The sequence below is a fragment of the Rattus norvegicus genome, chromosome 13, assembly GCF_036323735.1.
Source record: "Rattus norvegicus strain BN/NHsdMcwi chromosome 13, GRCr8, whole genome shotgun sequence".
Lineage (NCBI taxonomy): Eukaryota > Metazoa > Chordata > Mammalia > Rodentia > Muridae > Rattus > Rattus norvegicus.
Genome location: NC_086031.1, coordinates 50,884,441 through 50,910,790, shown reverse-complemented (window position 1 = coordinate 50,910,790; position 26,350 = coordinate 50,884,441). Strand labels below are relative to the sequence as shown.

General features: G+C 43.0%; 1 protein-coding gene across 3 annotated transcripts in view; it reads left to right on the top strand.

Moving 5' to 3' along the window:
* Positions 1 to 26,350, top strand: part of Nr5a2 (nuclear receptor subfamily 5, group A, member 2) — a 119,855-nt gene that overhangs the window by 74,317 nt on the left and 19,188 nt on the right. For all 3 annotated transcript variants that reach the window (XM_006249928.5, XM_006249929.5, NM_021742.1), the window contains 1 exon segment: positions 3,758 to 3,905. In XM_006249928.5, the coding sequence (XP_006249990.1) occupies positions 3,758 to 3,905 (148 nt within the window).

Genomic DNA, 26,350 nt, shown 5'->3' with positions numbered 1-26,350 from the left:
ATCTAGTATTTTAAACGCTATACACACATGCATGTATATATACCTGTGTATGCGTCAGATAACAATTGAGTACCAGACTCGAGGGCAGATTCTAATATTTACATATTGTACCTAACTAACAGCCACGGTAACATTATCTAACATTAGAACCAAAAGCAATCTCGCTTTGTGACGAATGAAATTTATCCAAGGGGGACACTGGCTTAGTCAGTCTCTTCAGTCTCCCCCTTGAATTTAATGGCATAAAGATTACATGTAAGAGAGCAATCTATTAATTTTACTAAGTACATAAAAGACAAGGCCAGCTGCTCCCGAAATGAGTCCAAACTCTGCACTCAACAACGAAAATATAATTATGTTTGCAATAAAATGTAAGGAAGTTGCAGGCCTGTGATTTATCAGAAGTGAGTCACCCATCCTCCTTCAGAACTGTGCGATTTGATAAATTATCCCTGGGAGAAATGTTGCCAGCCCAGCGGCTCCCCCCCCCCCCCCCATTTAATAAGCGTGTTTGAGCTTTCAGATTAGAATGTAAATAAATGTGTGGCTGTGAAGGTGTTGATGCCAGTTGATTTCTTGAGGTCTGTCTCACACCAGGTCTTTCACTAATAGATAACCCTGGGAAGCAGTACCTTCAGTAGAGTCTATTATGTTTGGAGAATGAACTCTGCCTATTAAAAAAGTTACTCTCAATGACCTGCTGAAAATTCACACACATTTAAATTAAACTGGCCTCATCTTAATAGTAACATTAACTAAGACTATGTGTCTGTTTCATTTTTCTACAGCTTACTTCGTGACGTTTGCAACAGTGTACTTGTGTGTTATGTAGTATCCTCGGTGTACGTTCAGCTGGCACCAAGCTTGAATTAAGAGTATTATTCTTACTACGATCATCTCTTTATAAACACAAATAGGAGAGGAGCTGTTTCTAGCCTATTTAGGTGCCTTATTTAGGGTGGAGATGGTGTCTGACTTTCCCGACTGTCTTTGAAAGGGTCAGTATTTAACCCAGGTCACTGGACCTTCCTGCTGTCATCTACTCACAGAGCCATTTGCCCCTGTAGACTCTCTGTCCTATCACGTGATACCCCTGATCTGGAAGTGCTTGGGTTAGAGTGCTTCAGATTTTGGATGTTATATAGACTAAGATTGCAAAGAGGTAGAGCCAATTCTAAATATGCAATTAATTTAAGTTACACACACACACACACACATACACACACACACACACACACACACACACACACACACACACACGTACTCACGTATATCCCAGAGGGAGTTTTGTCTAGTACTTTTCAGTGAGCCCATGTACACAGAACTTTTCCTTTGCAGTGTTTTAGACGCACGGCATTTCAGGTCTCAGGGTTTTGGCTTGATTTTTAGTTCTGTTTTTTGATACCAGGTCTCATGTAGCCCAGACAGTATCCAGAGCTGCCCTTGAACTACTATTGTTTCTTCTACCTCAGGCATCAAACGATTGCTGGGGCTTAAGGGTCTGACCCACTGGGCTTTAGTACCCATCAGAGTTTTGTATTTACCATGTTCAGTCTGTGTTATTCCAGTAGCAAAGGTACTGATATTTATTTATGTTGTTCGAGATTTGTAGTCACACTAAGTTTGCTTGGTTGGTCTAGAATTCACCGTACATGTAATCCCAAGCTTGTGGCAATCCTCCTGTCTCTGCTGCCCTAGTTGTGTGGGCTATTTTGACACAAACTAGGCCCACTTCTACAGAAGGTCAGTTAAGAAATTGCTTCCATCATGGCTGAGCTGAAGTAGACGAGCGCCACCCACTGTGGGCGCTTGCCCTAACTAGGTGGTCCTATTTTGTATAATTAAGCTGAGTGAGTCAGTTACAGTTTTGCAGTGCTGTTCCATGGTCTCTGCTTCTGTTCCTACCTTGGCTTCCCTCCATGATGGACCATAACCTGTAAGCCAAACAACTCCTTTGCTATCACACCTCTGAAGTGAGAACTTCCTTGACCTAGGAACCTCCCCCTTTAAGAATAGTGACAAAATGCCTGCTGGTTGTTCCCCCACAAATCCGACGGGTGCTCTGCATCATCCCTTTAATGATCCCCTGCCTCAGGGTTTGGGCTGCGTGCACACTGACCCTTCCACAGGAACAGAATCTGGAAGAAAGAGCTCATAGAACGCTCGACTATTAAATTATGGGATAGTGCCCACCCAGGGGTGGATACAGAACAGTAGGACAGCATCAGGCTTAAAGCAGGAGCTTCACTGGGTGGCTTTTTCCATGGTAGTTGATTCTCTCTGTAAGTTGATTGACACCTTTGGGGGGGGGGGTGGTCCTCCTTCACGGATTCATAATTTTCCCACCCTTGAAAACAGTTTCTTTACACCCAGTATTCTCTAGCCAAAGCTGAAAACTCAGCTCATCATATTTACACAATATATATATATGTATATATATATATAAAGATCCATTCTGCCTTGTTTTTAATTGCAAATTCTACTCAAGGGACTAGTTCTTACGCATAGGAGGCAGCCCCGTGCCTTCTCATAGCGAAACAAGTGCAGTCAATTATGGTAATGAAATGTCAATAAATATAAAAATTTAATACAGTCTGCTCTGGGTGAGTGGCAGATGAGGACTTGCCTCCCAGACAAATTTGCTGCTCATGCAAAAATTAAATGCACCTAAAAGAGCATCTGGTTGCCTGAGAATTCTCCAGAAAAACAAAGCTGGGAGTGCCAGGTATGGAGTGGGTCTTCCCAGGCTGTGAGTTCAGGAACCACGTCAGTACTGCCATGGAGAGCCACCCCAACATCTTAACTTGTTCTTATAAATTGAACCTCTTAATGTCCCCATGAATAATAAAGATGGGAGCCTCTCAGTGCATTTTACAAAATGAAAATAGAAGACAGACTTTGGGGGTTTCTTTCCAGATCAAGAAATTATTCTGCATAAAAATTAGGACATGTGTCAAGGGAAAGGGGGGAGATGGTAATCAATTGGATAGAATCAAATGTAATCATCTCAAATGAGCAGCCTCGTGGCAGCCTCTAAGGAAGGGAAAATGCTACTAAATAGTTGTAGAGTCAAGCAAATTGACACTGCGGAGGTTGAAGCGGGGAGGCATGATGAGTTTGAGGCCAGCTATGCTATATTGCGTGACTCCTGTTTCTAAAAAAGAGTCCTTAATCCCCACACCATGATACCTTAGTCATCTGCAAGCAAGCAGACTTGAACCATGGGTATATTAAGCTGTCTCACAATGCCACTTAAGATGTACCATAACCATTATTTCCTCATCTGTTGGTCTATGTTATTACGTGCATGTAGAATTATTGTGCGGCTCAGTCCTTACGGGTGGCATATTTTTGTCTTGACTGAATCTTCGGAATTTAAATGATCACCTCGAATGAAAATATTTTTACTGCAGAAAAGCAAGTATATAGGTATTCGTGAAGTAAAGGCAACAAGAAGTAGTTGCTATGAAAGTCGTTAACGATGATGGGATTTTTATCTGAACAGTTGGGATACCTTTTAAAGGCGGTATCTCAAACTGCTTTTAAGAGCAAAGCTCTCTCCCTAGTTGGACTGGTAAGCTGTTGTCAACACCTGTAAGAAACAGAAACTCCATCGAGGAACTGGATCCATCAGGATTGGCCCGTGCCTCTGGTTCTATACTACAACCAGATTCTACCCACAAATTCCTAGTGCGCTCCTGGGAACTTTGTGCTGCTGATCCTATTGGTCGTCACAGTTGTGACTTTTCTGTTGTAGGTGGACTACTCCAGCATCATCTCAAACACAGAAGTCGCATTCAACAACCTCCTGAGCCTCGCCCAGGAGCTCGTGGTGAGACTCCGTTCCCTTCAGTTTGATCAGCGGGAGTTTGTGTGTCTGAAGTTCCTGGTGCTGTTCAGCTCAGGTAGGTGACGTTATTTTTCTCACAGTCCATTCCGCAAACATTGTTTTCAAAAAACCTAACACAGAGTGGATGTCTGGGTGTTAACAAAGGTCACGTATTTCCTCCCAAGCAGTGAGGTCTAGACATGAACGTGATTTCACCTTATTCCTACGTGAATCTTCTGCAGATGGGTTGGGGTGTAGACCAAGAGTCGTTTACTCGGAGTGTTAATCTTTCCTTCCTGGTGGGCAGGTAAGCAAGAGACAGAAAGCGAGGACAGAAGGCACAGTGGAGGTATAGGATTCACTGTACCCAGATGGACATCCTGACATTCTGACACTCCTATTTTTATGAGTCTTTTCTGTTCTGTGCTCCAGCTTCTGCTTTTATCCTTCCAAAATGGGGCTGGCAATTTTTGTGTTTTAACTCTTATTAGGATTAGCTGGAGCATGTTTATAAGGAGACGTCCCACTCTGCACGTTTAAACAATGGCAGTTGTCAAGAGGAAAGATGCTCCTTTAGCAAGGGGTCAGAGTAGGAAGATAACCAAGCAAGATGGATTAGCTAAATCAAGGCCCTCAGTGAGCCAGTTGAGAAAAATCACCTCTGCTTGGAATAAAAAAAGGATTAAGGAGATGGATTTTTATCGACTTCAAAGGAACAGATTTTTCTGCCTGTCCCTTAGTTGATTTCTGTATTTCGTTGGCTTAACAAAGCCAACTTAAATAAACTTTTTGCCAAGTCTGTTCATTCCTCATTGGAAGAAGGGCTGAGGGAGGCAACTTGTCTTGAACAAAAAGAATGGAAGAAGCCAGACTTACAAGCATATGTTTTTTCTTTAGTCCTCGGTTATAAGATAGTTGTGAATTCACATCCGAAGGAATAAAGCAAGAAAACAATCCACAGAGTGAAACAGATGTGCCTGCTTTCCAGACTAGGACCGGTGCTTCCAAAACCCCTCCTGACAGTGCCACACAACTGTTGTTAATCAAGGGATGGCTTCAGGTCTTAAGAGGAGACATAGTTTTTTCTGATGCCGTCAGTGTTGAAAGGGGAGTGATGCATTTGTGTGCTTTAGAAAGTGTGATAGACATGGAGGAAATATTAGTATAAGTGTAAAAAGACAACTGTTTCATAGATGGGAGGGTTCGACGGTTTCCGGTGCCAGGAATGGGCCCTGGGTGCTTTCTATTATTTCCACAACAAGCAGAAAAGTTTCATTCAAGGACGTCTGTATCTCTTATGATGCAAGAAGAGATACTAAACGAATGCTAAGCTCTTACACCAGTGGTAATTTTAAATGCATAGAGCTAGACTACATGTGAAGGTATGTATGTAAGACATGATATGACCTAAAGGATTTTCTTAGATTTATGTATTTTTATCTTGTGTGTAGGGTTGTTTTCCTACATGTAAGTATGTGCACCACATGCATGACTCATGACCAGACAAGGACATCCGATTGCCTGGAACTAGAGTGACAGATGGTTGTGGGCTGCCATGTGGGTGCTGGGAATTGAGCCTTGGTCCTCTAAAAGAGAAACAAGTGCTCTTAACCATTGAGCCACCTCTCTCTAGCCCTAATTTGCATGACTTTTATCTTGCCTTCATTGTTCTCCAAATTAATATGTGCTCTGTGGGTCTGGAGGAGACAGGTGTATCTTAACCACCTTCGACCCTTGAACCTTTCAAATTAGCTTCTGTAGGACTGTGTTTATCAGAGCCTCGGTGCCACACTTCCTTGTTTGGTGGCTTCGGGGGAAGCACAGGGCGCTGGGGAAGAGCCCGCCTGAGTTATCTGTTGAGGCAGAAAGAGAAATAATGCCTTCTGATCACAGGTAAAAATCCGTGCAGGTCAAAAGTTCATTTTTAAAGAAGTAGTAAAAATGTGATTAATTCAGGTGGTTTCCAATTTATGAGTGGAAAACTTTCTTCATTAATTTTCTCCAAGGAAACAATGGAGAATGATTTTTTTCAACCCTATTGTATATTAAGTAGCTAGGATACTTTAGATCCCAAATAACTTCTACTATGACTGAGAAGGAAATCATACAGGGCCCAGCCTGTTGCCTGCACCAGGTGCAACAAACCCTCAGGAACTTTGAGCCATCTACTTTCGAACCAGATACATTCAGATCCCAGCTCTGCCCAGGATGGCCCTTCAGTCATCCTGACCAATGGATGCCGTAGTAGAGTACATAAAGGCCCGAGGCTGTGTTGAAGAAGCTGTTGTGGCCTAGTTCTCACATGAGAGGTGATATTGCCCATCCCTCATAGGTTCTGAGGGAAGATGCAGTATGATGTCATGCAGGGTTTTGAGCCAAAAGTGCAGCCAGAGCAGAAGTTTGAAGGAAAGGGAGGGCAGGATGAGTTGGAGGGATTGGAAGGGGGGAAGCAGGTTGAAAAGTTGGCAAGAGCCTATCCTTGGAAGGGCTGTCCTTGGATCATCCAACAACTCCAAAGGGATGCAGTGTAAGAAGAGAAGGATGCGCCCTGACTCATTCTGTAGGCAAGGATTGTAGCATGAAGGCAGGCTGGCCGCTTACGCTCATGTGACTTTGACGTGGTAACATAGAAAGAGATGAGTTTTGTACAATATGGGGATCTGAAGGAGAGGTTGTCAAGCTGTGACAGGGTCAGAGACTATAAGGACCTCAGATTTTTTTCCTGGTATTTATTTATTTAGTCTGTATAAACAGTAGTTGACAAGTTTAGTCAAAGCTGGTTCCAGAAACAACCACCTCCCCACACAGCCCTGACTAGTCATTCACTAAAGGACATAACTAAAATAAAATCATATGACTAAAAAAGATTTCAGGACTGCCAATCAAATCCAAGAATAGATTGGTTTATCTGGTCAGGAAAGGAAGTAAAAATGAAAACTATCAAGTCTTTCAATATCTTTGTTTGTGACCCTAAGGATCATTCTCTGCTAGTTGCAATGTGTTCCTTGAATTCTGATAAATCGGGGTTGGGATTGTGATTTAATTGATGGCTTGCCTTGCACTGCTCAAGGCCCATTGAAAAGAGATGTCCCAAGTTGACCACATGTTTTAATGTCTATACGCTGGTTTCTTGCGCCCCTGCTTTAGAAGTAAATTTTACAGAGGAAGAAGTGTAGCTGCTTATATCCTCACCATCATTGTGGACACCGAGTAGATGAGTAAGATGCCCACAGACTGTGCGTGAGGAATATTAAGGAGGGTCGAACGCTCCGTGCAGTAAGTCCCTAAATTGTTCCAGCTAAGATGATACTTTGGCTCATAGATTTTTCTTAGCCTGAAGACTGGCTGGATGCCCCTGTGACTTTGTATCGCCTGTCCCTGAATGAGTGCACCTCTTTCCTGACCTCACACTAGTTCTGGGGGTCTTTGTAACATTTATTTACCTCATTCATTACAGTTACTCTCCTAGAGGGGAGATAGCCAAATCTGAGCAATGGCTAACTGTCAACTCAAGTCCCTTAGAGTAGCCTACGAAAGGGATGGGTCTCCTTCCAGTTGTAATCCAGCTGCTGTAAGTGCAGCCTTCATTGAGGCTAACATTTTGCCTTTTTATTTTTTTTTGGTTCTTTTTTTTTTTTTTTTTTTTTCCGGAGTTGGGGACCGAACCCAGGGCCTTGCGCTTCCTAGGCAAGCGCTCTACCACTGAGCTAAATCCCCAACCCTTTTTTTTTTTTAACATACAAGCTTCAAGCACATAGCTATGTGTATAGCAGGGACCTACAATATAGTTACTGATAAAATACATGAAGAAAAATACATAGTCATACTTTGTTTTAAACTCAAAGCCTTTGGCAAAGTCATTGTAATGAGGAATTGGATGTTGATTAAGCCAAAAAGTGCATTTCAAACAAACCTCGAAGATGCGGCTATTTCTTCTAATGGTTTCTGTTCTCCAGGTTTGTTAGAGATGTGGAGTGGTTGACTTGCAAAGACAACTCACTGATGGAATACTACGTCCCATAAAACACATGGAGAACATCCTGTCTTTAGTTACCCCTTCTGGGTCTTCACTTCATCCCAGATTTCTAATGTTGACTATATAGTATCCAGTTAGACAGCAAACGACCTAGGAGACATTCTCAGGGAGGCAGTGTGCTCGTTGTCTAACCCTGTCTGCTGCTAGAGTCCTGGCTGGAGCATCACTAGAGGTTCAGAGAGCACGAGGGGAGAACCTTGTTCCATAGAGCCGTTTGCTTTAGCCCCAGGTCTGGTCCTCATCTTCTGAACACCGGTCCTTTATCCTGAAGGCTTCCTCACCGGACAACCCCTGCAGGATCCGAGAGTAAATGACATTACTGGGATGACTTAATTAATCAAAACAGACCTTGTGATGTTGAAGGATCTTTCAAATCGTAAGGCGGCTTTGTAAGGCTGAGCAGAGAGCATTTTTTACCTTGTCTGCTGTGGCTCCTTTACACTGCCCCCTGTCTAGATCAGACAAAGGCTGCTGTATAGTGAAACTGGACTTTTTATCTACCCGGTTTGTGTGTTTTAAAGTCATATGCAATATAAATTTTGCTCCTTGCATTCTACGTGACAGATATGGGTTTTTAATAAATATTTATTGCCTTTCCTCCCAATCTCTGCATTTGAAAAAATGTAATAGGAGATGAGATACTAGTTTAAAATAGTAATTTAAAAAACACAAGCATGAGATTTGGAGAAAGATAGCCTAGAAGGTCAACCCTGTGGCACGTTTCAGTTTAGAAAATAAGGGTATATCTTTATATTATGAACAGAGTTATTCCAAGGAAAATGGAGACTGAAGAGCGTCCTTTAAGAAGAAAACCCTATGTGGAACCCATCAGCATTAGGGTGCTAGGAGATAACACAAGCAGCCACCAAAGAGACGCAGTCACACTCACCATCAGTGATGCTAACAGGACACATCTTCATGTGTGCCGTAATTTAATGTTTTAGTTTTGTGCTTTTGGTTTTTTTGATGTTTCTTTTGTTCTTTTGTCTCTTGAGGCAGGGGTTCTCTATGTAACAACAGCCCTGGCTGTCCTGGACTCACTTTGTAGACTTGGCTGTCCTCGTCCACCTCCCTTTGCTGGGATTAAAGGCATGAGCCACCACCACATCCAGCCTAGTTTTTATTTCTTTAACGGCAGTGTCTTGCAATGTAGCTCTGGCATGTTCTGGAACATGCAGTGTAGATCAGAGTAAGAGATCTGCCTGCCTCAGCTGCCCAGGTACTGGATTCAAGGTATATCCAGCTAATTGAGCATCTTCTTTACCACCTGGGAGTCAGATCTGAAGCCCAACAGCTCCCAGGACCAGTGAGTGCCCCTCTCTTACAGGCACTGGCCTCTCTAGAGATTCATTGTCACTGCCTACGTGTACTGATGAGATCTATATGGGCGGAGTAGAAATAAACAAAGTGTAGAAGGTGGTCTAGAACATTAACTTGGTGTAAGTTTGCAATAGCTATCACAGATCCTAAATAGCCATTGCTGAATTATGGGTGGGGATTGGTTCCATTTAAATACTCCAGTCTTCAGATTGCATAACCAGAACCTACCCACAGCAGAGTGAAACAGGAAAGTACTCACACACCTGTATATAGCTGCTCTTAACACTTAAATCATGTCGAGATCAAGTAAACCTAATGCCGGGTAAATTCTATATAAATAATTACTGCATTGTTAAAGATATGACAATGATCAACGTGTTGGTGGGGATGTAGATGAACTGAAATTAGATAGTGTTGATTTTTCTTTGTTTCTGAATCGTAAGTGTCATTGCTGTCTCTCGAACTTTTGGGACTCAGTGCACTTGCTGATAGCATATGACCCAAAGCTTTGAATATTCTTCTCCAGAGACATCCTTCATTGTAGCTTACTGTCACCAAGATTTGACACTTGAAGCCTTTGGCAGGCATCTGGAAGCCAAATGGTCTTAATTATGTGTGTGATTTAGCATCTATTTCGTGTGTGTGTGTGTGTGTGTGTGTGTGTGTGTGTGTGTGTGTGTGTGTGTGTGTGTGTGTGTGTGTGTTTCGAGACCAAGCTTCTCTGTGGAACCTTGGCTGTCCTGGAACTCACTCTGCAGACCAGGCTGGGGCCTTGAACTCAGAGATCCATCTGCCTCTGCCTCCTGAGTGCTGGGACTAAGGTATGAATCACCACTGCCCAGATGATTGTTTCAAGGAAACCGATTTAATGGTCGTTCTCTGCTTCTGCTCATAACTAGTTATAAAAATCCTGAAGTAAGTCAGGTATGTCAGCAAGCTCATAAGGCCAGCCAGCTACTTAGGCTCAAGTTCATGGTGTTCCTGACCTGTAAATTAAGCTCTAAACCAGCCTGCGCAAGTTAATGAGAATCTGTCTCAATTAAAAAGGAAATCCTTGGGGGCTGGAGAGATGGCTCAGAGGTTAAGAGCACTGTCTGCTCTTCCAGAGGTCCTGAGTTCAATTCCCAGCAACCACATGGTGGCTCACAACCATCTATAATCAGGTCTGGTGCCCTCTTCTGGCCTGCAGGTGCATACATGCAGGCAGAAAGCTGTATGATGTATACATAATAAATAAATAAATGTTTAAAAAAAAAAAAAGGAAATCCTTTTTAAGGGCCAGAAATGTGAGCTGGATGCTATGTATTTGAGCCCCAGCACAGCATTAACTGGGCATGGTGACGTGTTTATAATCCCAGTGCTATGAAATTAGAGGTAGGAGAATCAGAAGTTCAAGGCCATCCAGAACTGCATCGTGAATTCCGTCTGGATTCAGCTTGGGATTCACAAAACTGTATTTCAAATAGCAACAGCAATAATACTTAAAAAAAAAAAAAAAAAACCAAAGTGTTGGGAAAGATGCTTCATGGTACATGACTTACCCAGCGTTCATGAAATCCTAAGTTTAATTTCCAGTGAGACCCTAAGGAAGACATGTTGCCCCAGCATGGTGGAGCACACCTTTAATCTCAGGCCTTGGAAGGCAGAAGCAGGTGGATCACTGAGTTTAAGGCCTACCTGGTCTATGCAGTGACTTCTAGGACAGCCAGGGCTCACTTACCCTCCTACCCTGGTTTTACTTACGCATGCACACACCCCTAAGGTTCAGATGGATGAAGCCCTTTGGGAAAAAGAAGGAGGTGGCTAAATCTATGGATTCTGACTTGAGTGCTCATGCAACCTGCTGTTGACTTTGTATTAGTAAATACAATCACACGTGTTTACTGTCTGGTGAGTATGATCTATTTAGCCTTTGGTTAGTTTCCAAATAGACTTCAGTGTCTGATGTGTATGGGTTCTGTTCCTTGTTTGAGCTTCAGCCACGGATGCTTCTGCTTTGATAAAGACCTTGTGCTTGGCTCACTTTTCCCTCTGTCTCAACGCAATGTGTATCCTTGATAGCAGGGCCCACTGAAGGGCACCATGAGAGTGAGGATTCTCCCCGTAGGTAGTAAATCACAGCAGCAACTGGATGCTGGCCTCTTGAGCCCAAGCCAGTCAGGGATGTACAACCTTCCTAGACAGGAGTGTGTGTGTGTGTCACTGCTGCGGGATGCACATTTCACTATTAATTATTAACTATTAATCTCTTATCTCAATCAGACACAGCAGGGACTTAGAGAAGAGGAAACCAGTAACCATTAAATGTGGTTTAAAAGGTCCCTGTCATTTTACACACAAGAAACCATGGCCCATCAATTGGAACTCCTTTCTGCTTGCCTGCGGTACTTGCGTTTAAGCTGGGACTCCTCTTTAGCACCAGAAGGGAAACTTATTTGTGAATACTTCCAAGGCTGGCCACAGCTCTTGTGTGATAAGGATGACTTCACCACCCACAGGGCTAGGGCTCCTCTTGGGCAATGTCAGGTACACAGTGGTGGCCTCAACTGTAATTCCATGTGCAAATTCAATTCCAGATATCAGCAACACAGTCTAAATCTGGAGGAGGGGTTTTCTCCTGCAGAGAGGAAAGAGCTTGGCAGGGTGTCTGGTGACTGGCCAGTCATGGCTTGTCTGGTTGGGAGGGGAAGCCTTGTTCTGTCTTGGGCTGTGCTCAGGACCAGCTCATGCCTGCTCTTCCTGTGTGGTAAGGACCCAGGAGAGATGTGTAGGGTCCACAGTAGGGTCTTGGTTCTCCCTCTCTTAGCATTGGGGACAGATTCCTCGTGTCTTTGACACATGAAGTACTCAGGGGTTACAGAAAGAAAGGGTAGACTTACTTCTCTTGTAAACCTCTCCGGAAGCAGTCCCACATTGTTGGGTTTGGGATGGTTCGTTTCTCTGTTGTCATGAAGCTAAGTGTCCCCATCATACGTAGGGAGAACAACAGAAACAAAAGAAAGAACAAAATCCTCCCCACTTTGCTTTTTTTGCAACACTAAAACCAGGTGATGAAAAGCAGTTTCCAAACCCCACTGAGGAATTTGACCCCATTGATTAATCTCTGTTTTCCCCAGGACCCATGTGGTGGGAAGAGAGAACTGATTCACACACACATACTCCCATTTTGAAATGGACTGAAAACTCTAGGAAGATGACTAGTTAGTTAGGCAGATTGCGGCTGAGTATCGAGATAAGCTGCATGTTTCGTGAAACGTGTTAACAGGTTTTTTAATCTTGCCATTCATTCTACAGTAGGTTGCTGCCCTCCCTAAGGCTGGCCTGGTGTTTGCTAGATCAAGGCCTTCTCTAAATCCTACCACACAGTCCATTGATGCCCAGCCTACCAAGTCCAGGGATACTGTCTATTCATCTCACATCTCTCCCCGCACGCATTGCTTAAATTGTTGTTGCTCAGAAAGAATCCAAGGAAATGTCCCAAGGTCCCCTGTAAATTAGCATGCAGACTCAGCCTTCACCCTTTTCGTCTGTGATATTCTCATTTAGTCAAACACTCACTAGACACTTGTCAAATGGCTGTGCATATCTTCATACCGTCCGCCTGCTGAGGTGTCTGCAGCTGAGGAGAAGGCCAGCAAATAAGCACTTCCCAAAATTTATGTAATCATTTGAAATTCAGAACGGATTGATTAGCATTCAGGAGATGCCGCGGTTCAATATTTATACCATGGAGATTTGGCAGAGGCAAATAATGGCACATAAAGCTGATGCCTGCCTTAATTAAATGCAGTATAATAGGTGTTGTGTGTGCGCGATTTTCTTGTTTGTGTGTTTGGTCCCCCCCTCCCCCCTGCTCAGTGAGCAAAGCAGTTTAGCCATGACCAGATATAATTCATTTTGGAGTTCTTTTGGAGTTTGAAGTTAATCAATATGAATTTACCACCACTGGAGAAGTGATTATCGTTTGTTATCTGTTGGCCCAAGAATATAATTGCCCAAATAGCATTCATTTCAGCATATTTCTGAGTAGATTATGCCTAACCTATTTATATGTCCCGTTGCTAATGTAATACTGTCACTTTGCTAACTACTGCTGTTTAGCAAGACAATTTTTTTTTTTTTACCAGAGACTTGGCACAGCAGTTGAGACTAGCTCGACAAATAGAGAGAGAAGGCACTTTGCTCAGCTGTCACCTCTCCCTGCTTCGTCACGCCAGCTGCGCTGTTCATACCCCCCACAGGAAGTGGCTAGTGGGCATCGGGGCCATACCAGAACAACACAACAGTGAGCTCTGGACCCAAGTCCCTTGGGTCTAGAATGGGGCAAACCAGTGGCTCACCTATGAGTCATTTATTCAAGAATCCCCTTGCTTTACTGATAGAGGAGTCCAAATTTGTGTCCTTCCTGACAGTGTCTAGGTAAGAGGGTTAAGTTCCAAACAGACCCATACAACCCAGGATGCCAAGACGAATTAGGACAGTAAGACATTTCATTATTTTGAACATTGAAATCCACATAATAGACTAAACAACCACAGAGTGGCAGGCTGTGGCCTTTCTAGAGACAGCAGAAAGACATGATCCAGACATACTCTTCAGATCTTGGGGACACCCTTCCAAATGAAGTGTGATAGACCAAGCAAATAATTCAAAGTCCACACCTGTGTTATTAGCTCTGCTCACTCTCCTCTGTCACTTTCTGGTCACCTTTCCTTCTGAACCAAGGCATGCTCCACCCCACCACACACCATATGTCCAGTCACCCTCTGTTAGTGACATGGTCTTTGTCAACTATCATGTTGAGAAAACTAAGAAGCAGCCACCCTCAGAAGTTCACCAAACCAACCTCTGAGCCACCCAGATTTTGCACATCTGCCCTGGCTCTAGAAAGGTGGACTTCTAGAAGGTCAGCTTAGGACCTCTAACATGACAAACCTGTGATCCTGCCCAGTCATATCAGGACAAGGAAGCTGAGGCTGACGGGTTATCGGACCTGAATCCATGTAGAGTGAGGATTGGCAGTGAATGCCACCATAGGAAAGGTGCACAGAGTGGACTTGAGCATTTAGGGAAATGCTGCTCTTGTGTAGAACCCAGGTTACATTTTATTCTCTAAGTGGAAGATAGTCATATCCCAGGGCTTTCTGGCTATCTAGCTAAAAATGCCATCATTGTGATGGGTAAGCCTTCTGAGGAGACAATGCGTGTCCTAGCACCGTACATGCTACAGAATTATTGTTTGTTACAGTCGAACCCAGCTGTGGGTTCTGTGTAGTCTGTGTTTGTAAGACATCAGTCAGTTCTCCTGTGTTCATCTGCACTTGCATTGCCCTGGCTTGGCTGAAACCATGAGGAAGCGTGTGTTTTCTATGTGATCCAGTGTTGAGCTCAGATTGGGGCAATTCCGCCTAACCAAGTATGAATGACTGCAGTTCCGCCGTGTGTCCATTTTGCGTGTAGAAGCAGTGATAGCTTGTCTGAAATAACCCTTTCTTTCTGATATTTATCCTAAGAGAAATAATTCTTAGGCTCTTATCAGAAATACCTGTATTTTAAGTTTATCTTTCCATCTTTCCCCCTGTGGTTTATATGCACACAGGCTTTTAATTTTGATTTAACCTTTTTGGAAGTTATCTTTCTTTTTCTTTCAAGACAAGGTCCCGTGTCTCAGAATCTGATCTTCCTTTCTCTACACGAGGAGTTTGAGTGAGAAACCTGTATAACTGCTTTTGGAGACACGTTACTGGCTTTGGCATGACTCCATTACAGACAAGGACAGTTGCTTTTCAGAGAACTCACTAGAAGCCCCCTCTCCCACGTACTACCCAGTCTCTGAGAGGTGAGAGCCTCACACTGTCTGACCCACAACCCCCTAGGCTTAGTTCCATTTTAAACTTTTAGTGAGGTACACATAACATCAAAAAAATCAAATCAGTTTGAGAGTAGAGGTGAAATACATATACATTGTTATATAATCGTCTGTTCCCTCCAGCCTCTGCAGCCACCTAGCTGTTTAGGAAGTGTCCTTGACATTTAACGTTGAGCTTTGCCTATCACATAACATTTAAGTTATTTTATATGCTGTGTCCAAAGCCCCACATCCAAGAGGCTAATGTCCAGGCTGGGTTCTTGACTGCACACCTGCTGTCATCACCCTCTACCACATGTGGGAAAGCTTTGTGATTTGGCCACAAAGGAGGCACTTGGAAAGGGAGGATCCTTCTCACTAGGAGGATGGTGTGGCCTGGTGGTAAGATCTGCATGCTTGAAATTAGGCTCTTTCTCTGGTGTATATTGGGGAGCTATGTCAGTGTTCCATATCTGTAAATTCGGAACAGTAAAGCATCATGAAGTTTAAATACCATTTATGAAGAACTTAGCAAGATGTCTGGAAATTTTGTCAATAAGTCTGGATTATTTCTAAATTCATCTGTGTTCCGGTTAGCGAATAGTCTGCATGGAAAGGCTGCTTACCATGAAAAGCCTTGCTAGAAATAACCTTCTGTACACAGATAAAAGGGGTAAAAGTCTCTCTCGTACTAACGTAATTGGTCTTTTAAAACTCACTTGCACGCCCCCATTTTTAACCACTTCTATGCACTAATTGAAGGCTTTATTGGTGTTTTGCCTGCGTGCATGTCTGTGTGAGATGTGTCTAAGGCCCTGGAACTGGAGTTAAAGACAGGAGTGAACTGCCATGTGGGTGCTGGGATTTGAACACTGGTCCTCTGGAAGAGTAACCAATGAGCGCTCTTAACTGCTGAGCCATCTCTCCAGCCCCTATTCTCACTTTTATATTCTTAAATTTGTCAGAAGATGCCAGCTCCAGCCATTTTCTTAATCCATCTACCATACTCCCTCAAAGCGAACCAAGGTCCAACAAAGTTCTCACTGTAGTGCAGGTCCTCCATGATGGACCGCCAGCAGAAAAGCATCCTGACCCCACACCTGCTCCTCGGAGAATGCTAGGACCTGCAATTCTTCAGTGTGGCTCTTCTATTTTCCACAAATGTCAATGTCCTTTAGATCTCTTGAGCTGCTTAAAAGGGCCACAGTTTTTTAGATCTGCTGGTGCATAGCCTCTAAGACCAGTTAAATGGAAATTACTGGTCTCAAACACATAAAGTATGAAGGTTTCATATAGGAAGCCCAAGCTATTAAGTCCTATAGAGTCTGTCCTTTTTAAGGGAAACAAAGCCTGTTAGAAAACTTAGCTTTTTTTCTCGAACAAAAGTTAAGGAAACCCTAAAACAGCATGCCCTCTTTCCCAGTGGCACTGTGTGCAAGAGCTTTCAAGCATAACGTTAAATGCTTCCTTCATATCCGTATCAGATTCAAGGTGCCATGCAGAGAGAGGCAAAGTGAAGAGTAGAGGGTACCATGTGAACTTGTGAGCCAGACATAGTGTTGTCTCACCACAATCCCAGCCTGGTCTGCATGACACCCTGCTAATCATTAGATCAACACATAAACAAGCAAACTTGTGCATGTTTTAAGATACCTTTATTGTCAAAGAGACGAACTTCAAAATCTGAGATCTTGGTCCTACTGTCTAGAAGCCAAGCACCCGGGGTACAGGGAGGTGGGGCTGATCATCTTTCCTGTGAGTGACACCGTGGTTCATCCTGAGTGACAGCTTCCTTAGTTATCAAACGTCAGACACCAGAACCTCTGCTGTAGGCTCTGTAACCTCTGCTGTGGGTGTAAGCTTCATCCTTCATTCATTTCTCCGTCGGATTTTGTGTTGCTTCTTTGACAGCGTTCCACTTATCATTTTCTATTGTAGTTGTTTCGTGTGCCCCACAGCCGGAGTGCCAGCTTGGACTTCACTCTGTATTTGAGCACCCAGCATCATTCCTGGTGATGCCCCTCATATTAGAAAGCAATGGTGGCTTAGTTGGCCAGTTCATTTGCGATTGGCCATCTTACTTACCATCAACTGTGGACAGTGAAGTTTGCACTCATTGTTTCTGAGCAGCACCGCAAGTTAAGCTGTGTTTCATGCGATATTTTTAATGCCATCTTTCCCCTGAGAGCAGGGAAGGCCACCCAACATAAAAATCACCCACGTAGTAAGTAGCAGAACTGAGTTGTGCACACATTAAGACACCAAAGGCCAGATTTCTGCAGATCTCCCCACTGGTTTTCTGGTTAATCGATTAAGGAAACCATAAGGGTCATCTCAACGCTTGTCAAGACAATGGTAATTCATTCTAAAGTAGACCAGTCAGGAACCTGGAGGAAATCTTTCTAGACCCTGCTTGAAAGCGGAAGCTGAGTAAAATGTTAAATGTTAAATGGCCAGTTCCTTGCCTTTACCCTTACTCTGCTGCAGCCCACCTGGCAGCTTTCAGACTTCCTTGTTCTCTGTGTCCCAGTCTAGGGAAGGCTTGCCAGTTTGATCACCGCAAAGTCAGAGAAGTACTGTAGATGCAGGATGTTTTATGCTGGTCACCTGCCTCTGGTCCCATCTTGACAAATAGTTATGAGCAGAAGGGTCAGTGGTCACAGTCTGGGTTGCTCTTGATCAAAAACTTGAAGAACCGGAAAATAAAAGAAAGACCGGAAAGAGTTTTAGTAATTAGCGATTTCTCCTAAAACGAAGAGAAAATAAGCTGTTGTTGTTGGCCACAAAGAATTCTGAGGTAAATGGACTAGCCACATGTGCTGGCACCAGGCCAGGGCAGTGCGGATCAGCGGGCCTGGGCCCCTGGGTACTGTAACAGTATCGTTTCTAATTATAACTTCAAGGAAATTCCTCTCTCAATGAGGTAGCTAGCTGCTGCAGCTTATTCTTCTCTTACAAAAGAAGACTGCATTTAGCATTTAAAAACACCGTGGTGCATTTTCCAGAGTTCTGTCTGATTTGAGAATCTTTGGAATTTGGGGAAAACCTAGGCCACCACTACTGCCATGTTTGTTATTCCATTATCTGACGAGTGCCATAATCTGGCGATTCTTTCTCCAGGAACCATTTCTCTCCATATCTCTCCAATATATTATTGGGCAGTTATTTTCATTTCATTCAAGTTGGCTGTACCAGAGTAAATAAGCTCCTGTTACCTCATGTCAAAACCAACAATCTTATTTATTATGGTTTATTAGTGTGAGCTGTCATTCAGAATTTGTACTTGTGACTATAAAATGACTTTGAACGTCTTTCTGCCCGTCTTCTGAACTGTCTGCTCATGTCATTAGCCCATTGGGAAATGCTTTTTTTTTTTCCTCCATCTTTATTAAATTGGGCTTTTCTTATTTACGTTTCAATTGTTATTCCCTTTCCCGGTTTCCAGGCCAACCTCGCCCTAAATCCCCCCCTCCTATAGTGGTGTTCCCCTCCCCACCCTCCCCCAATTACTGCCCTCCCCCCAACAATCACTTTCACTGGGGGTTCAGTCTTGGCAGGACCAAGGGCCTCCCCTTCCACTGGTGCTCTTACTAGGCTATTCATTGCTACCTATGAGGTCAGAGTCCAGGGTCAGTCCATGTATAGTCTTTAGGTAGTGGCTTAGTCCCTGGAAGCTCTGGTTGGTTGGCATTGTTGTTCATATGGGGTCCCAAGCCCCTTCAGCTCTTTCAGTCCTTTCTGATTGCTTCAACGGGGGACCTGTTCTCAGTTCAGTGGTTTGTGACTAGCATTCACCTCTGTATTTGCCATATTCTGGCTGTGTCTCTCAGGAGAGATCTACATCCGGCTCCTGATGGCCTGCACTTCTTTGCTTCATCCATCTTGTCTACTTTGGTGGCTGTATATGTATGGGCCACATGTGGGGCAGGCTCTGAATGGGTGTTCCTTCAGCCTCTGTTCTAAACTTTGCCTCCCTATTGCCTGACAAGGGTATTCTTGTTCCCCTTTTAAAGAAGGAGTGAAGCATTTGCATTTTGGTCATCCCTCTTGAGTTTCATGTGTTCTGTGCATCTAGGGTAATTCAAGCATTTGGGCTAATATCCACTTATCAATGAGTGCATACCATGTGTGTTTTTCTGTGATTGGGTTACCTCACTCAGGATGATATTTTCCAGTTCCATCCATTTGCCTATGAATTTCATAAAGTCATTGTTTTTGATAGCTGAGTAATATTCCATTGTGTAGATGTACCACATTTTCTGTATCCATTCCTCTGTTGAAGGGCATCTGGGTTCTTTCCAGCTTCTGGCTATTATAAATAAATGAACATAGTGGAGCACGTGTCTTTGTTGTATGTTAGAGCATCTTTTGGGTACATGCCCAAGAGAGGTATAGCTGGGTCCTCAGGTAGTGCAATGTCCTATTTTCTGAGGAATCTCCAAACTCATTTCCAGAGTGGTTGTACCAGTCTGCAATCCCACCAACAATGGAGGAGTGTTCCTCTTTCTCCACATCCTCGCCAGCATGTGCTGTTGCTGTAGTTTTTGATCTTAGCCATTCTCACTGGTGTGAGGTGAAATCTCAGGGTTGTTTTGATTTGTGGGAAATGCTTTCTTTACTCATCCCAGGGCCCTCCCCTCTTCTAAGGATACAGGGATGGATGAATCATTTTCCTGTGTGATTCTTGCTGTTTGTTTTTTTGTTAGGAAGTCCTTCTCAACCTTTAAAGTGTGTGTGTGTGTGTGTGTGTGTGTGTGTGTGTGTGTGTGTGTGTGATATTTGTTTATCATACCATCCTTCCCCATGATATCTTCCAATTAGTTAATAAACACATAGCTAAGTATTTTTTAAGTAAAAGCGCGTTTACCAGTCATTTGGAGTGGATTTTCTATATTTTACTTTTGAAAGATAGGAACACTATAGTCAAAATGAAGATGTATGTTTCATATTTAGACCATTACAATGCTCAGACTTTCTCTTTCTCCCTCTCTCTCTCTCTCTCTCTCTCTCTCTCTCTCTCTCTGTCTCTGTCTCTCTGTGTGAGTGTGTAGTACATGAGATTTTATTTTTCTTATAGGTAGCTAATTGTCCCAATACTACTTACTACTTTCTTGTTTTTAAAAGTTGTGTCTTTTATATATTCAAAATTTTGTGTGTGTGTGTGTGTGTGTGTGTGTGTGTGTGTGTGTGTGTGTGTGTACATAGGTCTCTTTCTCAATTTTTCTTATGCCATCGACCATTTTGGTTATTTCAAAGTAAATTTCAGTGTGTTTTAGTCCTTCTTAAGAAGATTTCTATTTATCTTTAGCAGTCCTAGAACTTACTATGGTTGGACTCAAGCTTACAGAGACCTATCTGGCTCTGCTTCCTCTGTACTGTGATTAAAAGTGTGCACCATGTGCCCAGCTCCTTAGGCTCAATGTTAAAAACTGGTTTATCGGTCGCATTTCAAAAGTGGTCTTCATTGTTCCATATAAACTGTATGTTTGGGTCGTTACTCCCCAGACAATTAAGGTGAGTTTTTAGTGGGAATTTAGTTGCGTTTAGGAATTGATTTTTGGGAACGTGATTTACTTCTCCGAAATGAAATCCTGTCATTCATGAACATGGTTTCTTTTCAGTGGGTGGGAGTTCGCTGACAGCCTTTGGGGAAGCTGTGTGGTCTGTTGGTTACGCTATTCTAGCAACTTCCTATAGTTTGTTACAGGGCAATGGCTTTCCTTGTCACCTTCTCATTAGTTAATATTCATCACACACTGAATATTTTTAAGCGAAAAAAAACGTGTACCTGATTCCCTTATTATCTGAAATGACTTTTCTGTAGTTTAATGTGGACTTTATAACAGTTCAAAAATGAAGACAAACATGAATACATATTTGTCTTTTCCCATATTACTTATATTATGTTGTTGGTTATGTAATGCTATTTTGGAGCTGTGAATATAGCTCTACCTCTTACAAGAATAATTCCCAAACCTCAGGAATTAGTATGAACAGTTTTGTTTATCTAGAAGGTAAAGAAGAAAATACATTGTTGCTTTTGAAGAAATACATTGTTGTCTTTGAAGATAAGCAGCCTTCCTTTTTTTTTTCTTTCTATTTCAATAGAGTCCCCTTTTTTACTAACTTGTTCTCATTTTAGGTAAATTCTTTAGTTGAAATTCTCTTGATCTATTATTCTTTTATGCAAGGAATCGGGTCTTGAAAGTTGCTTCTTTTTTTTTAAAGATTTATTTATCATATTTAAGTACATTATTGCTCTCTCAGACACACCAGAAGAGGGCATCGGATCTCATTACAGATGGTTGTGAGCCACCATGTGGTTGCTGGGAATTGAACTCAGAACCTCTGGAAGAGCAGTTAATGCTCTTAACCACTGAGCCGTCTCTCTAGCCTGAAAGTTGCTTCTTGGCACAACCATAATTGTATCTGCAGAGACCATGGTGTTCAGGAAGTCATGTGTGTCACTCTTCAGAACCTGTAGGGGGCGCCACTCACACAAGAGTCTATGCCAGAGCCTGTGTGGCTCATAACCCAAGTGGCCCTCTTTTGTGGGACTATATTTGCCTACAAATATTTTATGTCTCTATTCTGCTCTTTGGGGCGTTTAAAAATCCACAGTTTCTCAAGCAGTGGGCTTTTAATTTCTAAGCAAATACCAGTTTGGCCATGCTTTCTTTTCTGGAATGTAAATCACAGGCCACATGTCAGGGAGACTCCTTTTGTAGCGTGATATTTAGTTAATTTTTGGAAGTTTTTGGCTTGTGTAATACAATATATTTTGTCAAGTGTCGAGTTCTATTCACTACCATCATTCTGATCATTTTAATGCTTTTTTGTGGTAGGCTCTTACTATTATTGAATGATAGTTCTACATATGTTTTTTTAATGTGTGTGTCTGTTTGGGGTATGTGCATCTGAATGGAGATACCTTTGAAAGACAGGCTTAGACTCCCCATGCACCTGGATTTGTAGGTGATTAAAAGCACACCAACCCTAACCAACCCAGCAATCTGAGGAACTTCTGCCAAGTCTTTAAACCCTGGAGTTGGTTTCTGTTCTGTCTTCTAGAAATCCCGTACCATTCATGTTCTCAGGCAGGTCTCAGACTGCCACAGAGGTAGACATCTTACTTGCTTTCAAACATTTAGGCACAGGCACCCAAGAGGCTTAAGCTTCACAAGAGATAGCTTTATAGGATAATTATACCAAGTAAACTACATTAAATTATCTGTAGTTACCAGAGATTCATTGCCAAATATAACTTTGGTTTTCAAAATGTCTACTTATAAAAAATGGTTGGTATCTGAGCTGGCTCAGCCGGTAAGGAGGCTTGCTGCCAAGCCTAATAACATGAGTTCAAACCCCGGGACACAGGATGGTGAAAAAAATTGTCCTCTGACTTCCACATCATGTGTATGCACAACAACAACTAAATATGAAAGATCACTACATGCAAGATACCAGATAATTAAATATTAACAAATTTACTAAGCGTTAGCTAAGAGTCATACAATTTTAGCATTTACATACACAAGCACACTGAGTCCAGGCAAGGGCCTTGTGCATACCAGGTAAAGCATAACAGTCACTGTGCTACACCCACAGCCAATGACCCATCTTTATGTTTTGCATTGGTTTCTAAAGATCCTCCTAAGGCAACTGACGTGTCCTTAACACTCCAAACAGAATGACATCAGAGCCTGCAGCTCCCGTTCCTTAGCTGTGACTGCTGTAGGAGTCTGGCTAAGGAGGTAGTTACAGGGCTGTTTTTCACTGAGATAACAGCTGTGATTTTTTTTTAAATGAATTCTTTAATTATGTATATGAGTCCACTGTAGCTGTCTTCAGACACAGATCAGAAGTGGGCATCGGATCCCATTACAGATAGTTGTGAGCCACCATGTGGTTGCTGGGAATTGAACTCAGGACCTCTGGAAGAGCAGTCAGTGCTCTTAACCTCTGAGCCATCTCTCCAGCCCCAGCTGTGATTTTTTTTTTTTAATAGCCTTCACAAAAAGCATCCATGGGTACCAGTCAACCAGGCATCATTCTTTACTTCTAGTCTTTTTTCAGGCAACCTAAGGCATGTTTATTCGACTAACAAGAAAGGGTTATTTGTGGTCATTAAACATAAAATAAAATTAAGTTGGAAATAAATTCCAGATGATACCATGTGCAAATCACAAGGGTGGCCACTCTTCCTGGTCATTCTTCAGGTCTCTGGGGTTCTTAGTTTCTAGACTAGCAGGCCAGATGGGGTTGGATCTCAACAAATCTCCCAATATTCTCAGTCCTTGACAAATTTGAAGCCAGAGAGATGGCTTAGTGGTGAAGAGGCTCTAAGGCCTGTTGGGCGCCTGAGCTCTGTCCAGAACCCACATAGCATAGCTCATGGTGTCTGTAACTCCAGCAATACACCTGCTGCCTCTGACCTCCAAGGTGCCTGTGTTTACACACACACACTCACAGACAGACAGACAGGCAGGCAGACAGACAGATACACATGTACAGATAATTACCAATAAAATCTTTGTAAAAATTATTCTAAGAGAACTGCTTGTTCTAAAACAAGCTTTATAATAGCTTATAAGACATAGGAACAAGTCAGCAAAACGACCATTGAATATTCAGTAGGTGTCCAGCATGCAATTAAATAGGGATTAAATTCACTACAAAAACAAAATCAGTAACTAAGTAGTTAATCGTCATGTTCGTCCAAACAAAAAGAAACTCCAAAAAGGGGGGGGGGGGTGTAACTGTTGAGTAGAGAATGAGTGGAGATGTCCAGGGAGAAGGGAGGGAGGGGGGTTCTGAATTGGGGTGATAGAAGAATTGCAAGCTGATAGGGGAGACATTTTTTAAAAGCCACAAGTCCTGCCTAGTGGCCCTGGTGACCCTGGGATGCCACAGCTCAGAAGGCTGAAGCAGGAGGATTTTGAGCACTTGGTCACCCTGGGTTATATGGTGGGACACTTCTCAAAAACAAACAAAACCATCTAGGTTGTTAACATCATCTATTTGTGAATGGCCTTCCCTCTGTATATCTCAGTGAATAATTATGACAATTGATCTCTGGGCATTTTCTATCCTTTCGTCCTCTCCTTCACGTCTTCCTTTCCTCCTTGTCTCTAGCTACACTAGTGCTGTGTGGCCCTCTCAGGAGGGATTATGGACGAACAGGATCAGCTGCAGCCATGGGTGGGATACTAGGAGCTTCCTCCCCACCCCTGCCTATGCTGTCCCAAAGATCAGCGGTGAGCTGTGTCTTTAGAATTTGCATCTGGGGTCCTTTGTCTGTGGTAGGACTCTTATATTAGATGAAATATAGATACAAATATATAATATAAAAAATATTTAAAAAGAAGCTTCTTTCTATTGTGCTTATGACCCCAGAAAAGACACTGTATCATGGCTCCTTGAAAGAAAGCACTCGACAGCTGTTGTCACATCTGTGTGTTGCTCACACTTAACACACCCCAAAGTAGAGGAGGAAAGGGAGCCCCGCTTGCAGCACCCTGGCAGCTCTCAGCAAAGCCATAGCACGGTTACTCATGTCACAGGTCAAGAACCCACACCCTGGAGCTCTTCGGTACTAATAGCTGCCCCTATAGAGCTTCAGCATACATTTATTTCCACATTGTGAGCTCCTGGCCATCGCTTAGGACCCACATGTTACTTCTTCACAGACATCTGCTTGATTTCCTTGAAGCCAGCCCCCCCCCCCCAATTGAGCTTCATGTAGCATTTGCTCTATCAGAGTTATCCTATCATTGTGCCTGTCACTTGTCTGAAGTTCATAATGCCCACGATGAGTGCACAGTAGAGGAGTTCACACAGCCTGTAGATGGCGAGTGAATGGGGAAGTGGCTAAATGAATGGGAATTGAATAGAAGCCATAACAAAGTATGAAAAATACATTGTCACCCTCTGTTCTTCCTTCCCATCCCCCACTTCCTCCCACCCCTGCCTCCTCACCACCTCCTTTTCCATTCAGTCTTGAGACTGTTGACGAAACCAACCAAGGCAAGCTTGAAAACCTCCCAACCCTCTTCTGCCTCCCTTGGTGGATGCCTGCTAGAAGGAACAAACATCCATGCCGTCCGTAGAGGAGTTAATGGGCAGGCCATCCTTGTTCCTTTTTTATGGCATCCACCTGGTGTAGAGACAAGCAACTCTTAGACTCCAGTGAGCGCCATCCATATTTAATGTTCCATGCCATCACGGTTGAGCATCTTAGATGGTTATCAGCACCACTTAAAAATATGACTCCTTGTTAAATAATTAATACAGGTGATGGGGAAGCTTCAGGCAACGCTCAGAGCTCTGGTAATTAATGGGCTGGTTACAAGATGCAAGGGAGATGGCTTAACCACTAAAGCCACCGCATAGGTCTGGATGTTTGTTGTGTGTGTGAATGGCACAAAGATTTGGTAGTGTTGAGCGTGGGCAGTAGGGGAGAGGATCATAGCTCTCTCCAGTTTAAACACAGGCCTTCCTCATGCCCCAAGACTTCCCCCAGGTCCATTAAGAGCTGCAGTAGTTCTTGGTACCTTTTTTGAAGACAAAAGCTGAGCGTATACATCTTTTCTGTTCCGGAATCTGTTTTATCCACCTCCCTTGAGCATCAGGGATGCACCAAACTGTTGTTTGTTTTTCTTGCTTGTTCTCAACATTGTTGACCGTTCTCAGAAATTAGCCTCAAAGCTTTCTTGGAGAAATTAGTCTGCACCATCTCAGTTCTAGGAATTGAGAGCGGAAAATGGGGAAAATGGCCCCAGAACTGCTCACTAGCCCACCCCACCCGCCCTGAGTAAGGAAGAGAAAAAGCTTTATCAGATGAAACATTGTCTCGAGTCCTTTTGTGCCATTCTGGACAGTCAGTCTGGTAGGAAGTATTGGGCGATAATAGGACGGTCTTTTCAGAGAGAGCCCCGGGTTTCACGTTAGCAGGAGCCATCTATCAATTCTTAGGATTATGCGGTGATTTACTGTCAGAGCACCATGTATTCTGCGATTTTCTGCCTCCTGTGAAACATTGTGCTTTCCTTTTCTATTGATGTATCAACTATAATAGTTACAAGCAGCTACAGAAAAATCAATAGCTAGCTTTCATTACTGCGTACATCAAGTCAAGAGCCCCAGTCTGCTAGAGCATACCTTGTTAGATACTCACCAATGGAAGAAGCTTGAGCACTACTGTTCTTTCCAGATCGAATGAGAAAGATCAACTTAGAGGATTCTAAGCATTCAGATTTTATAAATATGGCACATGCGCACACACACACACACACACACACACACACACACACATACA